Genomic DNA, 16,272 nt, shown 5'->3' with positions numbered 1-16,272 from the left:
TAAATATTGCTTGTGGCTTCCGTCGAATTTCGTCCTGTAAGAAGTTGGTTCCTCTGCACTTTGTGCTGAACGTCATCCAGTTTGGTCAAAGTTTTATTTGGTTCGATCAGAGAAGGTTTGACGTTTCCTTGATGAACGTCTGTTATAAGGGCAATTGCTTTGATTGGAGATCGTCTGCTTCATCAATCCAGTTTCGTATTTGATTAATTAACATAAAGAATTTAATTGCTTCCGTGTAGATTAAGAATGTGTCTCTTATTTCTTGCTCCATCTTATTTCATTCCAGTGTAACTCTTTTGAAGTTTCTGTTTACTTCTTCTGTAGTAGTGCGTACTAAATCCGACGACGCATTGATAATTGAGGTCTGATTAATCATATTATATTATATATATTCGCTTCTCATTTCGGATGATAGTTTGCATGCTTTGTGGTGATTTTATTTTTCTTCTTTATGTTATCTATTTGCATTTTAATTGTACGGCTGATTGTTGTACAATATTCATTGAATTCGATCAGTCTTGGAGAAATGGTGTCTGCAAATGGTTTGCAGCCAGCAAAATGACTTTGGAATATGCTACTTTGCTGCTTTTTCTCAGGCATCGCAAAATCCATGGAGCTCTGTGTCCTCAGTATTTGAGCTTCCAGACCAGCGCGGTATATTAATTTCCAAAAAGTCTTAGCCAGTTCAGGCTCCAGTTCATGCCAGTCTTTTCTATTATGTTTCTTAGCTGTGTTTGTATCCTAATGCATTCGCCGATTGTGCTCATCAGATCATCCATGTAAAAATCTTCTTTAATTGTTCTCATCAAGGGATGGTTGTCTTGGCAAAATTTGCTTGCAAGTTCCTGTAGTCAACGGACTGCTAGAAACGGTGCCGCTGAAGTATGTCGTATGTCAATGTTGTCAGATCGAACTTCTTGACTGTTGTATAATCCATCGAATGTTTTGGCTGAAGCATCAAAAACTACTCGAAGTTTTGTAGTTAAGCTGTGGGGGGTCTGATGACTGCTTAGTGTGGCAAATAGTATTTGCCTTTGCTAATAGTTTTTTCTGGTTCCATGTGTCCCAGTTCCAAGAACTCTTTCAGTGATTGCTTCCTGAATTTTTTCTCCATTTTAAGCAGTCTTGCCATAGCCTGCCTTCGAGAATCTCCTAAAACGAAGTCGTTCCGGAAAGGTATGGAGACCTGCCTGAGGCTGCCTTCTTTATCCAAAGTCGTAGTTTTTTGGAAACAATTTTCACATCTGATGCTTTCCTCCGACTCATTGGTTTCCTCTTCTAGTTTCCATAAGCATATTATTGTTGTTGCGCCGGCGACCTTTTTATCCGATGCTCTAGCTATGTTGCCCGAGACAGTCCATCCTAATGTGGTTTTTGTCCTAATGTGTCTTTGACTCTTTTGACTTGGCCCAACATGATAAGTGGGAAGAATAAGTCAACGCCAATTGATTGCTCATTGAAGTATGGGTCAGCTAGCTCGCAGCCCTTCCAATCTTTATTGATGTCATCCATGTCAATTTTTCTGCTCGGTAGTGCTCTTTGTAGCTTTGGTAATACCAGGCTTGCGTTGCTGCCTTAAAGGTGCACGCTATTCATGCGAGAATATTTTTCTATATTTGCTCTTTGTTTTCCGAACTTTTAACTGCTGAGCTGCCTTCTCTGATATAAGAGTTTCTGGGAGCCTCCAACAATTAGGGCAATTGCTCATAGTTATCGGGTGTACTAGGGTGTACTAGATTCGTTGAAAAGTATGTAACAGGTAGAAGGAAGCGTTTCCGACCCTATAAAGTATATATATTCCTGATCAAGATGAATAGCGAACACGAATGAGCCATGTCCGTCCGTCTGTCCGTATGAACGCTGAGATCTTAGGAACTATAAGAGATACAAAATTATTACAGCATCCTGCCACGCCCACTCTAACGCCCACAAATCGCAAAAAAAATGAAATTCCGGCCACACCCACCCATCATAACAGCATCCGTATATTTTTTTATGTGTGTGTTGGAATCTTTGGATCTTTCTGGGGGGACCTCAATCCCATGCCGTCGGATTCTTGGGGATTCACCCCCTAACCCCCTAGGCCACCGTCCGTGGCGATTTGTCAGCGTCGAACAGCCTACTTGGGATATGTTCATCCGTATATTTTTTTATGTGTGTGTTGGATTTTTGGATCTTTCTGGGGGGACCTCAATCCCATGCCGTCGGATTCTTGGGGATTCACCCCCTAACCCCCTAGGCCACCGTCCGTGGCGATTTGTCAGTGTCGAATTGTTCTATATAAGCTACCTATCGATAACAGCCTATTTGGATGCCAATCCGTATATTTTTCTATGTGTGTGTGTTGGATCTTTGGATCTTTCTGGGGGACTCGATCCCATGCCGTCGGATTCTTGGGGACTCGCCCTAACCCCCTAGGCCACCGTCCGTGGCGATTTGTCAGTGTCGAATTGTTCTATATAAGCTACCTATCGATAACAGCCTACTTGGATGCCAATCCGTATATTTTTCTATGTGTGTGTGTTGGATCTTTGGATCTTTCTGGGGGACTCGAACCCATGCCGTCGGAATACTTCGGGTTCACCTTAACCCCCTGAGCCACCACCCGTGGCGATTTGCCAGCGTCGAATTGTTCTATATAAGCTACCTATCGATAAAAGCCTACTTTGATTCATACGATATATATATTTTTATGTGTGTGTTTGATCTTTCTGGGGGACTCGAACCCATGCCGCCGGAATACTTCGGGTTCACCTTAACCCCCTGAGCCACCGTCCGTGGCGATTTGTCAGCGTCGAATTGATCTATATAAGCTACCTATCGATAACAGCCTACTTGGATGATAAATCCGTATATTTTTTTTTTATCTGTGATCTTTCTGGGGGACTCGAACCCATGTCGTCGGATATTTGGGGATTCACCTTAACCCCCTAGGCTATCTATCGATAACAGCCTACTTGGATTCTTTCGTTATATTTTTATGTGTGTGTGTTTGATCTTTCTGGGGAACTCGAACCCATGTCGTCGGATATTTGGGGATTCACCTTAACCCTCTAGGCTATCTATCGATAACAGCCTACTTGGATTCTTTCGTTATATTTTTATGTGTGTGTGTTTGATCTTTCTGGGTGACTCGATCCCATGTCGTCGGATACTTGGGGATTCACCTTAACCCCCTAGGCTATCTATCGATAACAGCCTACTTGGATTCTTTCGATATATTTTTATGTGTGTGTGTTTGATCTTTCTGGGGGACTCGAACCCATGTCGTCGGATATTTGGGGATTCACCTTAACCCCCTAGGCTATCTATCGATAACAGCCTACTTGGATTCTTACGATATATTTTTATGTGTGTGTGTTGGATCTTTCTGGGGGAACTCGATCCTATGCCGCTGGATTCTTGGGGATTCGCTTAACCCACTAAGCCACCGTCCGTGGCAATTTTCCAGCGTCGAATTGTTCTATATAAGCTACCTATCGATAACAGCCTATTTGGATGCCAATCCGTATATTTTTCTATGTGTGTGTTGGATCTTTGGATCTTTCTGGGGGACTCGATCCCATGCCGTCGGATTCTTGGGGACTCGCCCTAACCCCCTAGGCCACCGTCCGTGGCGATTTGTCAGTGTCGAATTGTTCTATATAAGCTGTCTATCGATAACAGCCTACTTGGGATGCTCATCCGTATATTTTTTTTTATGTGTGTGTGTTGGATCTTTCTGGGGGGAATCGAAATTGAGATTAACCATAAAGATTCTTGAGGTCCCTACGCACCGCAAGTTTATTACTGCATCCTGCCACGCCCACTCTAACGCCCACAAATCGCAAAAAACTAAAATAGCTGAAATCTCAGGAACTATTGGAGCTAGACAGTTGAAACTCAGTATGTATAATCTTTAGATGCCAGCGCATCTTGTAGTGGTACTACTATCCGGCCACACCCACCCATACGCCCACAAGGCTCAAAAGAGCCTTTTCTAGAAAAGCTAATATCTCAGTAACTATAAGTGATAGAATGTTCGGATTAAGCATGTAGGTTTTTATGATGCCCCAAATGCGAATTGTTTTTTCGATCAAGCCACGCCCACTCTAACGCCCACAAAACCCGAAAAACTAAAAGTGCAAAAATTTCAAAAACTATAAGAGCTACAAAATTTTGCTTAGGAACACTTATTTAAGAGGTGCCTCTGCGACTTGCCACGAAGTTTCATCAGGCCACGCCCACTCTAACGCCTAGAAAAAGCGGAAAACTGTGGTGTCTATTATATTACTATGAATACCTTCGTTTGACGTTGTATAACTTATTTCTTTTAATATCTATTGATTTACCTCAAATCGGAACATTATTTAGCTATTTATAAAGAAATTAAAGTTATAAGGCCTCACATGGGCAGTGACGTCACTATAAGCATAATCAACATACTTCCTCTGACAATAGGTGGCGCCTTGTGAATTTCCACTAGCAAAATAATATTTTAAAATTGTGTAAAACAGTAACGGGTATCTTATAGTCGCGGCACTCGACTATAGCGTTTCCTCTTGTTATACCCGTTACTCGTAGAGTAAAAGGGTATACTAGATTCGTTGAAAAGTATGTAACAGATAGAAGGAAGCGTTTGCGACCCTATAAAGTATATATATTCTTGATCAGGATAAATAGCGAAGTCAATTTAGCCATGTCCGTCTGTCCGTCCGTCCGTCCGTCCGTCCGTCCGTATGAACGCTGAGATCTCAGGACCTATAGCAGATACAAAGCTGAGATTAAGCATGAAGATTCTTGAGGTCCCGGGACAGCGCAAGTTTATTACAGCATCCAGCCACGCCCACTCTAACGCCCACAAATCGCAAAAAACTAAAATTGCTGAAATCTCAGAAACTATTGCAGATAGAAAGTTGAAATTCAGAAAGTATAATCTTTAGATGACAGCGCATCTTATAGTGGTACTACTATCCGGCCACACCCACCCATACGCCCACAAGGCTCAAAAGAAGGTTTTCGGATTTTCTAGAAAAGCTGATATCTCGTTAACTATAAGAGATAGAAAGTTCGGATCAAGCATGTATGTTTCTATGATGCTCCCAATGCGAATTGTTTTTTCCGATCACGCCACGCCCACTCTATCGCCCACAAAACCCGAAAAACCAAAAATGCAAAAATCTCAAAAACTATAAAAGCTACACAATTTTGCTTAGGAACACGTATTTAGGAGATGCCTCTGCAACTTTCCACAAAGTTGCATCCGGCCACGCCCACTCTAACGCCCACAAACCGCGGAAAACTGTGGAGTCTATAATATTATTATGAATGCCTTCGTTTGACCTTGTGTAACTTATTTCTGTTAATATCTATCGATTTACAAAAGATTTTTCAAATCGGAACATTATTTCGCTATTTATGAAGAAATTAAGGTTATAAGGCTCCATATGGGCAGTGACGTCACCATAAGCATACTCAACATACTTCCTCTGACAATAGGTGGCGCCTTGTGAATTTCCACTAGCAAAATTAATATTTTAAAATTGTGTAAAACAGTAACGGGTATCTTATAGTCGCGGCACTCGACTATAGCGTTTCCTCTTGTTTTTTACTAAAATCAGCGCAGTTGCTAGCAACGTATCTTGCCCTCTGTGCTGGTTGAGGAAATTGCCGCTAACTGACTCCTTGGTATTTGTTTCCTCAAGGAGTAAGTTATTATGGGCACTGGAGCATTGTGTCCAATTTTGATTGCGTAAAACGGCATCTTTTATGGCTCGTTTTCTTTGCTTCTACATAGATAACACTTTTTTGCACTAAATCTATTGAGTTGAACAATCGCTCAATAAATTCCAGCACATTATCAAACTCCTGAATTTCCCTGGCCTTTTGCGCAGCAAAATCTGTGCGAATATGGCATCAGCTTCTTTGCCCATTTGGCGTTTTTCTTTGATTACATAAATACACTCTGTTGCTGTGTCCAGGAATTTATGGATACTGCCTTCATCATTGATCTTCTGTAGTTCCATGTCCAACAGTTGGCTGACGCGCTCAGCAAATATTTTGCGCTTGTTTTCGTAGCGCTTGCATATTAGCTTCCATGTTATAGCTGGTAGCTGCAAATGTCGGACTAACATTTTGGCTTCTCCTTTTAGGCATGATTTTAGATAATTCAGTTTCCTTGTGGCACTGATGTCTTTCCTCCTATTAATCACCCCGGAAAATAATTCGAAGAATGTGGTCCACTCTTTTGGGTTTCCATTAAATTGAGGAAGATCTGGAATAACTTCTTTTAGGATGCTCAAGTCGCTTATTTTTCTATCAATTTTCTGAGATAGCAATGAATTTCTAATTCATTGATCGTGTCGATTTCAAAGGCACATGATTCATATTTTGACTCTAATTGTGAAAGTGTGGTCTGTACCTTTGACCAAAGGAAGTTCATTTTGTCCTTGGGATGTCCATGTTGCTGCGCTCCAGTTCGGCATACACTTCATTTATGTATTGCCTCACCTCTTTTGTCCTCGAGTTCCACCAAGCTTCTTTTTGATGCATCTTCTTTTGAGGCTCCTGCTTTGATGTACGTGCCATGGCGTGATCAACTTTCATCAGAGGCTCTTTATATTTCTTCATGAGTGCCATGGTGGTGTTGTATATTTTGTAATTAAAATGACAATTATTAAATTAATGACGCCAATTTTGGTCAGCATTGTGTGATTCGCAGTGAATTTTTGCTGTTGAATCATCTAAAGCTGATGGGTTTGCCTTATTGGCTATCCCTTGCAAGTTCTTCTTACGAAGCACCACTTGCCTCTACAGCAATTCCATTGTTTTCTTGAAGCATTTTGTTCGTGTTTATTTAAATTATTTTACTTTATTTGGCTAAACCCGATTCGAGGAATTTTTGGTTCGATCTTGGTATCGCGCTGTGCCTCGACTCACAACTTGTTGTGGTTAGCCAAAAAGTAAAGCAAATTTCACAAATTTTTTCAATTTTCAATTTTCACTTTTTGCTTTCTGCTGTTTAAAGCCACAGAAACGCTTCAATTTGTAAACTTTTCGGATTTTACTCGAAGTACCAAAATTTTTAAACCATTACGTGGAGAACATTCTATATTTATAGGTTGATTTTCCATATTCAAGACACTAAAATATGCTTAATATGCTTCAGTGTGGCAGCTCCAAAATACTTCCTTTTCCTGGAAAAATTCAATTTTGACAACAACCGAAAACATGCTGCATTTATTAAAATCAGAATGGCTTTACCTATTCAGATTGTGAAATAAGAGTAAAAGTACAAAAATATTGCAAGTGGAAAAGCTATGAGGTCAGCATTAAAAAGAATTTTAACTTTGATAGAACTTAATTTGTTTATTATTTATTATAAATATTTCTCCATACTAAATTATTTAAAAGGGTCACGAACGCAATGATAATGTTATTCATAATAAACCTTTCTTCTGTTTTAATGTTATTCATAATAACCCTTTCTTCTGTTTTAAAAGCTCCTATTTAAACTTAATTTTTTAAAAATCTGTTCTTGTGGTCGATATTTTAATATCAATTCAGTTATGAAAGATGCACTTATATTTAGTGCTAAGCAATTAAAAAACAGTTTATCCTTGCAAGTTTAAGATTTTTATTATTATTTCTTTCAAAAAATTAAATAAATTTTACATGTGATCTAATGAAAAACCGTTTCTTTTATTAAGCTTTTACATTTTATAACAACTTTCACTTGAATAACCTTTTTTATTTAAATATCTTCATTTAAATTGTCCAAGTAGTTAGAAAATGGTTATGCAGAAGCAATCGCCTTGCCGACTGCTATCGCAACCTCAGCAGCAATGGGAGCCAAAAAGGGCAACCAGAATCCTCCTTGGGCCGAAACACCGTCGACTTTCTGGGATGTTTGATCCTTATACCTCCTCACAAAGTTATCAGCATTATGTCGATCCTCAGTTGTTAGATCAAGCTTACTAGAGTATTTCTCATAGTAGTCTACAAATGCAGGCACATTGCGGGCCCTAGTGGATGTGTCAGCCGGAGGGTTGCCAAACACCGCGATGAGTCCACGACCCTTAGTCACGAATTCATCATCACCTTGGCAGTGTCCTGTTCCCAGGAGACATCCAACGACAACCAAAAGGCAGCTACAAATATTTAATATTTCATTTTTTTTGCCTTTGACTTACATTTTCGTCATAGCTTACCTAAATTGCAGTGCGGAATTCATCTTAGACGTTGATGTTACTGCTCGAAATGATCGATTTAATCTTATAATTGGTGCACTGAACCCTTCCGTATTTATAGCTGATTTCGGTGTGAAAATCTGCTGTGTTATTAAATTGGGATTATCAGCTATACGTATGCTCATTCCACGAAAATAGCTGACTTATCAATATCACCGTGTAACGTAAAAAGGGGGATTGTAATTAATGTAATCATCGACGTGGGTGAAAAAAGCAAATGTTATTGATAATAAAATAGTTATTCTTGGAAACATATTGATAAGCGAATTCTTAGTTATTAGAATAAAATGATTTTTAATTATTGAATTCGTTTTAAATTACAGATGTATAAAATTACACTTGATTATATGGTAAGGTAAATATATATAATTAGTCTTATACATAAGTCCATCATTTATATCCCCGATATCTAATATTTTAAATTAGTTACTTTTACTGGCTTAGTGATATATGACAAAATAATGAGTTGAACCAGGCGTATGGGAGCAACCATTATCGGCTTAAACCGTAAGAAGTCACATTTTCATTTTTTGTCAATACCAGATTGATCCATTAAAATAATAATACTGTTGTAATAATTTCAGTCAATCTTACATTATCAAATGAAATTGCCCATTAAATGAGCAAAAAACAAGAGGAAACCCTGTACTCGAGTGCCGCGACTATAAGATTCCCGCTACTGTTTTACACAATTTTAAAATATTCATTTTGCTAGTTAAAATTCCCCAAGCGCCATCTATTGTCGAAAAAAGCGTGTTGAGTAACTGAAAGTGACGTCTCTACCTTATAACCTAAATTTCTTCATAAGTAGCGCAATAATGTTCCGATTTGAAAAATCTTTGGTAAATCGATAGATATAAACAGAAATAAGTTATACAAGGTCAAACGAAGGCTTTCATATTATTATTATAGAGGCCACAGTTTTCCTCGGTTTGTGGCCGTTAGAGTGGGCGTGGGAGGATGCTGAAATAAACTTGCGCTGTCCCGGGACCTCAAGAATCTTCATGCTTAATCTCAACTTTGTATCTGTTATAGTTCTTGAGATCTCAGCGTTCATACGGACGGACGGACGGACGGACAGACGGACAGTCTGAGAGACGGACAGACATGGCTCAGTCGACTTCGCTATAGACCATGATCCAGAATATATACTTCATAGCGTCGGAAACGCTTCCTTCTATCTGTTACATACTTTTCAACGAACCTAGTATACCCTTTTACTCTACGAGTAACGGGTGTAATAAAGTCTTGACGACTTTTTAAATTGGAACTCAAGACCTGAGAATCCATCTAACAAATACCTAAATAATGTAATTTATTGGCTTGGGTTGATGCTAAGATATTAATACCCTTTACTCTTTGGGTAAGAGGTGTTGATGTATTTATTCAAAAAGATATAGCAGATAGAATAAATAAAAGATATATATGTATATGTATATGTTAGATTAGGGTTAAGGTTTTCCATATTCAAAAAAACGCAGATTGCTTATGGCGAATAGACATGATCACACCACTGCGAACTTGAGAGTCCTCAGCAGCATTTTAGCATACCGAAAATGCTTTCCAGAACATGCTACAACGAATATACTGGTATCTCTGTCTCTCGCAGTGGTTCAAGCATACACGCACAACAATCATAGTGCGTATCTCTCTCTCAAACTTCTATCCTCACGCTACATCTCTCTCTCATATTCGCATCGAAGTAACCTGACCATCTGGCGAATAGATGGAACAAAGCGTACTAACGAACAACCGTTAGAGTGCAGAGACGTGAATTGTCACTTGGCACATTCTTTTACACTGACCATCATAATTTAGAATCCGACATTTATATGATTTACAAAGTTTTTATTTATCTTTTACATTGTGAAATTACTTTTACTTGAACAACCTTTTTGTTTAATTCAAATATCTTCATTTAAATGTGTCAAGTATAATAATTACGAAATAGTTAAGAGTGCTTAGGAATGGCATTGTCGATGGCTGTCACAACATCTGGAAAAAAGGGAGGAGGGCAGAAAGGGCATCTGAAGGGCCACCCATATCCTCCTTGGGCCGTTACACCATCGACTTTTTGGGATGTTTGATCCTTATACCTCCTTATAAAATTATCAGCATTAAGTCTTTCCTCAGTTGTTAGCTCCAGCTTATTATTGTATTTCTCATAGTAATCAACAAGGGCAGGCACATTGCGGGCCCTAGTGGATGTATCGGTCGAAGGGTTGCCAAACACGGCGATGAGTCCACGACCCTTAGTCACGAATTCATCATCACCTTGGCAGTGTCCTGTTCCCAGGAGACATCCAACGACAGCCAAAAGGCAGCTACAAATATTAAACATATCATTTTTTTTGCCTTTGACTTACATTTTCGTCACAGCTTACCTTAATTGCAGTGCGGAATTCATCTTAGACGTTGATGTTACTCCTCGAACTGATCGATTGAAACTTATAATTAGTCCACTCCATACTTCTGTATTTATAGCTGATTTCAGTCTGAAAATCTGCTGTGTTATTAAATTGGGATTATCAGGTATACGTATGCTAATTCAAAGAAAATCGCTGAGTTATCAATATAATCCGTATAATCTATGTTCTTGGAAATATTGATAAAAGCATTGTGTCATATAATTCTTAATTTTTAGTCAATTTATATAAATATATATAGATTTATTAATCAAGTATTTATACTATATAAGAAACAACAAATATCGGGAAACAATTTCAAACTATTTCTTCAATATGTCATATAAAATCTTAAAATCTTAATTGTTGAAAATGAATATGCTTGGAAACTAGGGTTCATGTTGTGAACAACACGTTTGATACAATGTGGCAGCAGCTGATGTATATAGAAAGTGCCAACTTTTTGTCGCAACCAACTTTTGGAGGAAAATCCTCTTTCAGTATCAACTCATCTACGCAACATGTTTCGCTTACTGAGCTGTGAGAGCAACAAATGTATCTGGAACCGGTAACTTTTTGTTGCGAGCAACTTTTGGAGGGGAAACCCCTCTTCATATACACCACAGCCATGCAACATGTTCTTTAATGCAACATGTTTGCCGTCTGTTTTCACTCAAACCGAAGGAGAAGAGCCACAACATAGTTGCTACAGCATGAGGCAGCATGTTGCCAACCTCGTGTAATCGAAGCTGAAAAGTGCGCATGTGAATATGAACCGAGTCCTGTGGTTTCTCGTATTCAACTCCAATTGGATGGAATAGTCGTCCTGTGCTTGGCCCTGTCGTCAGGTTTGACGTTGGATCTTTGATGGGAATTTCTCTTGAATAGGCTCCAAAAGAGTGACTGATGACGCGTCATAAAGCAGCAGAAATGTTAATTTGCCATATTTGTTTACTCTTTTCCTGCTCTATTCTCCCTTCCTTGGAGTTCCTTAATTAGTTATTCATTTTATGACTTTCTCTATGGGCTAAGTCAACTGCTAAGCAATATATTAATGTGATTTACTTTCGAGGGATGTTAAAGAGTAATATTTCTTAAGTAGAGATCAGAAGGGCATAAGCAAAATGATTTTTATTTAATGATTAATAATAATAATTTACACAATTTTCCTAATCACTACTTTTTCTTTTTTTAATATAAACAGAAAATCTTTTGTTTTCTCTATTAAAGTCTGCTTTTGAGTTAGTTAATAAATATTTAAAAAAAAATATAAAGATAATAAGTTCTACCATTTCTGACTATGACATTTCATGTGCTTCGGGCTAACCAAATCTTTCTCTAACATTATTATCTTAAACAAAAAAAAACTAAAGTTTACATATCAAATTTGATTGCATCCCTCGAGCCATCACTTTCGCTTCTTGGGTCACGTTCTCCTCGGATTCTGTCCCATCTTCGCGTGGCCTTCAATGCTGGAAATTATCATTTCAGACCCATCCCACACACACCTCAAGTTATATACACTTTCCTTCCAGCTTCTGGCGCCGTTTATCTGGCGGGTCTGGATGGCAATAAGAAAAAAAGTGAGACGACCAGGGAGAAAAATTGGGTTATGCCTTCGTTCAAGAAAAGTGAAATTAGCATAAAGTTCTTTCTTTCTCCTTCACTTTTGTGTACTTTTTTTAAATATTTTTTTTTATTTGCTGTTGAAGCTTCTGCTGGGTTAACTTTTTGCAACGTTGTTTGCCGTCTTTTTGCATTTTGTTTGTAATATCTTGGGTGTCGTACTCGCCATTGTTGTTGGTGCTTTTGGCCAATCAACGGAATGGCAACCGCTTAGGACATTAGTTTTTTTTCCTTAAAGTTTTTTGGGTGGCATTGTCTAATTTCGCATTAAAATATGTAAATATTTATGAGAAAGGTAGCTATGGAAGCTCTCAGAAAGTGGTATTGAAAAGGTCGTTTAGAAGACAAGTTGGAAAAGTTGGAAAGAGTTTAATGCGGTCTTAAGTGAGGTAATTTGTTTATGCTAAAGCCTTTGAGTTTGGTTACTAATTAGAAATATTGCATAAATTTGTAAGAATTTGAAGAGGGTGATCTGATACTTATAAAGTTTTTTAAAAATTACCTTTCGTTTATATCAACTTCCTTCGAAGGCAGACTTTTTTACTAACTGATTTAATTAACATTACTTTTAAAAGGTAATGTTTTTAATTACTGAATTTTTTGAATATTTTATGTGTGTTAATGAGGAACACAATTTTCATTTAATTATTAATAATAATAATTCCATTTCAATCTCACTCCCAAGCTTGAGGGCTTTAAACTGAAAATACCAACATTAACACAGAGAAATATGCATTTAAAAATGTTGTCTTGGAAAATATAAATTGTTAATGGCCAACAGACGGACACACAATCAAAATTATTCCGTGTAATTTATTAATGTCATGTGCGGCCCAATTTGTTTCATGGAGCATGTAAAATGGATTTAACGCCCTGATAAGGCTTAAACATTGGAGAGGTCAGTGAGAGATAAGGGCAGGAATATAAAGGACATGAACAAGGATCGAATAACACCACTCACGCACACAACTATAGATGTTGGGGGACTAATTAAATCTGACCTCCTTCTTCTTGACATGTGATGTTCGACGTGCAGATGAAATGTAGAATGGAAACTAAAATCGTGAATTAATAAAGTGAATATTTCAGTGTTCAAATATAAAAATACTCATAAAATCTATGGCTGTTTTTGTGTCTACATTTCTTTATGATTAATGTTGTTAATCGCATATAAAATAGTTATACTGTACGAGATTTGAGCTTACAATCACAGGCATGTAATTAAGTGATGACATATTTGCTTACATTCAAGGAGTGTATTTTGAAATGCACGAGCCAGCCATCAATCAGGCCTAATTGAAACAGGGCACTTTGCTACGCCACTCACGTTCAATATCAATTAATGCCACAATGAACCTATCAATTTTTAATTACCCACACGGATTGGCAAACAAAACATTTTGATCGAATGTTAAACGAATTAATTATTTATTGCTAACATTTTTTTCCTCTTCCTCGTTTTGCTTGGTGAAAAAAATAAATAAAGAAAAATACTCTTGGACTCTCTCCACTTTGGCCTCCAATCTAATGTCGAAATGGATTCCTTGCGAACTTTCTTGAAGGACTCCAGGACGCAGAGCCAAGCTCGAGCCAATTGCCAAGTTAAATTCTAAACAAATTTAATTGAAAAACTTTTACGTTCCTTGCTATGGCAATGGTCAGATTTTTACCAGAGGACCAGAGAGTCCTGGGGATCTTGGAGTACCACGAAAGGATACAAGTGCATATGCAGTTGTTGGTCCTTGCAGTCGCAGTTGCAGTTTCTGTTATTATTATTATTATTTCTCCTTTTTGCATTTTAGCTTGCTTGTCGCGATTCACTTGAGACCCGTTTAGCATTTAGTTTCCTGGCTTCTTGTGCTGTTGCTGGCCATCCCTTGGCCATTTTTTTCTTATTTAATTATTTTCTAGATGTTTTCGGCCAAAAGTCACCAACGAGCTGCGAAAAGTTTTCGCTTGTTGCCAAAATTGAAATTATAACTTTTGACTACTTTCTGTTGCTTGGTGGCTCACACCGGGTGATAGTTGGAGGAGTTTTTGGTTTGGTTTATCTGGGGAGAGGAAGTACTTTGGGGCTGCCACATTGAAGCCTAATATTAAGCATATTTTAGTGTCTATCTATTATAGATATAGATATCGGGGATGTAAGTCCTAGATTTATTCATAATATATATATCTTGACCTTGCCATATAATCACATGTCATCTGTATTTTAAAATGAAATTCATAAATTAAAAATCATTTTATTCTAATAACTAAGAATTCGCTTATCAATATGTTTCCAAGAATAACTATTTTATTATCAATGACATTTGCATTTTTCTCCCACGTCGATGATTACATTAATTACAAGCCCCCTTTTTACGTTACACGGTGATATTGATAAGTCAGCTATTTACGTTGAATTAGCATCCGTATACCTGATAATCCCAATATGAAAACACAGCAGATTTTCAGACTGAAATCAGCTATAAATACAGAAGTATGGAGTGCACTAATTATAAGTTTCAATCGATCAGTTCGAGGAGTAACATCACCGTCTAAGATGAATTCCGCACTGCAATTTAGGTAAGCTGTGACGAAAATGTGAGTCAATACCAAAAAAATGATATGTTTAATATTTTTAGCTGCCTTTTGGTTGTCGTTGGATGTCTCCTGGGAACCGGACACTGCCAAGGTGATGATGAATTCGTCACTAAGGGTCGTGGACTCATCGCCGTGTTTGGCAACCCTCCGGCTGACACATCCACTAGGGCCCGCAATGTGCCTGCATTTGTAGACTACTATGAGAAGTACTCTAATAAGCTGGATTTAACAACTGAGGATCGACATAATGCAGATAATTTTGTGAGGAGGTATAAGGATCAATCATCCCAGAAAGTCGACGGTGTTTCGGCCCAAGGAGGATTCTGGTTGCCCTTTTTGGCTCCCATTGCTGCTGAGGTTGTGATAGCAGTCGGCAAGGCGGTTGCTTCTGCATAACCATTTTCAAACTACTTCGAACATTTAAATGAAGATGTTTAAATAAAAAAGGTTATTCAAGTGAAAGTTGTTATAAAATGTAAAAGCTTAATAAAACAAACGGTTTTTCATTAGATCAGATGTACAATTTACTTAATTTTTTGGAAGAAATAATAATATAAATCTTAAACTTTCAAGGGAAACTCTTTTTTTTTTTAATCGTGAGCACTAAATATATCAAATAAATAAATTAAAGGCCAATAGCTTCAATCATGGACCAAGATCATTGTACGTAAATACATTCACATACATTTAAAAAATGTTCAGATTTGATTTAAAACATTTAAATTAGTTAAAAACACAGTCGCACAAACCAACCAATATCTTTACCGATTGTCTTTTTTTATAACTTCAAAACTTAAAAACTGTGCATTTCGTAAAAGAAAAGTTTACCTTGCAGTTGATTTTATCCGTTTAGTTCGGGGGAAAGTTTGAATTTGTTTTTCTTTTAAGACTTTCCACACAGTTATTTTCAATCAAAGGCCACTTGCAGTCAGACGGATAGTTCCGATATGGAAATGGAGAAGAATCGTGGCTATTCAGCTATGAAATGTCCTTAACTTGCCTCGGCTGTCTTAGTGTGGATTGCTGCTTAGGATACACACGAGTATGCATTATATATATGTATATGTCTCGGTTTTAAGCTGCTATAGATTTATATGAAGATTCAAGGATCGACTGCTTCCTCTTGCAAGGACCTGTGTGTGTGTGTGCGTGCATCTGTGTGAGCATGACATTCGTCGGCTGCAAGTGGCTTCTTCTGTGGGGAAACGAGCAAACTTGCATACGCATTGCACACGAACTGCTGACGACCAAGTTATGTCCTTGCTGTAATACATAGCCATTGCACATTACAGTGGAGCCTAAAGGTTAACGGAATATTCCACTTTAAATGTGTTTATTTAATAGTAGGCTGGTTTTACAGTCAAACCCTAGAGAAAACCCGAAGCAAATCCTAAAAATTCGACATATCTTAAAATGCAATTTCCTGG

At 37.9% G+C, this 16,272-nt stretch overlaps 3 protein-coding genes across 3 annotated transcripts; 1 reads left to right on the top strand and 2 right to left on the bottom strand.

The window, feature by feature from the left end:
- Window positions 1-7,661: 7,661 nt before the first annotated feature.
- Window positions 7,662-8,231, bottom strand: LOC108114885 (protein Turandot E-like). The gene is made up of 2 exons (XM_017226043.2): window positions 8,190-8,231; window positions 7,662-8,129 (listed from the first exon to the last, which is right to left on the bottom strand). The coding sequence occupies exons 1-2, from the start codon at window positions 8,210-8,212 to the stop codon at window positions 7,775-7,777; spliced, it is 378 nt and encodes a 125-aa protein (XP_017081532.1). The 5' UTR covers window positions 8,213-8,231; the 3' UTR covers window positions 7,662-7,774.
- A 1,834-nt stretch (window positions 8,232-10,065) lies between these two features.
- On the bottom strand, window positions 10,066-10,647 carry LOC108114796 (protein Turandot E-like). Its single transcript, XM_017225908.1, has 2 exons — window positions 10,613-10,647; window positions 10,066-10,552 (listed from the first exon to the last, which is right to left on the bottom strand). The coding sequence occupies exons 1-2, from the start codon at window positions 10,633-10,635 to the stop codon at window positions 10,180-10,182; spliced, it is 396 nt and encodes a 131-aa protein (XP_017081397.1). The 5' UTR covers window positions 10,636-10,647; the 3' UTR covers window positions 10,066-10,179.
- A 4,105-nt stretch (window positions 10,648-14,752) lies between these two features.
- LOC108114795 (protein Turandot E-like) lies at window positions 14,753-15,354 on the top strand. The gene is made up of 2 exons (XM_017225907.2): window positions 14,753-14,827; window positions 14,887-15,354. Exons 1-2 carry the CDS (start codon window positions 14,805-14,807, stop codon window positions 15,239-15,241), a joined length of 378 nt encoding a protein of 125 aa, XP_017081396.1. The 5' UTR covers window positions 14,753-14,804; the 3' UTR covers window positions 15,242-15,354.
- The last annotated feature ends 918 nt before the right edge of the window (window positions 15,355-16,272 follow it).

This window comes from Drosophila eugracilis, unplaced genomic scaffold (genome assembly GCF_018153835.1).
Source record: "Drosophila eugracilis isolate 14026-0451.02 unplaced genomic scaffold, ASM1815383v1 contig_99, whole genome shotgun sequence".
NCBI lineage: Eukaryota > Metazoa > Arthropoda > Insecta > Diptera > Drosophilidae > Drosophila > Drosophila eugracilis.
This window is presented reverse-complemented; position numbering and strand designations above follow the sequence as displayed.

What these genes read in the sequence shown, in the direction of transcription:
- LOC108114885 (XM_017226043.2), bottom strand. Translation starts at nt 8,212, where the DNA reads ATGAATTCCGCACTGCAATTTAG. An exon ending in AATTCCGCACTGCAATTTAG is followed by an intron (nt 8,130 to 8,189) that starts GTAAGCTATGAC and finishes AAATATTTGTAG; the next exon opens with CTGCCTTTTGGTTGTCGTTG.
- LOC108114796 (XM_017225908.1), bottom strand. Translation starts at nt 10,635, where the DNA reads ATGAATTCCGCACTGCAATTAAG. An exon ending in AATTCCGCACTGCAATTAAG is followed by an intron (nt 10,553 to 10,612) that starts GTAAGCTGTGAC and finishes TAATATTTGTAG; the next exon opens with CTGCCTTTTGGCTGTCGTTG.
- LOC108114795 (XM_017225907.2), top strand. Translation starts at nt 14,805, where the DNA reads ATGAATTCCGCACTGCAATTTAG. An exon ending in AATTCCGCACTGCAATTTAG is followed by an intron (nt 14,828 to 14,886) that starts GTAAGCTGTGAC and finishes TAATATTTTTAG; the next exon opens with CTGCCTTTTGGTTGTCGTTG.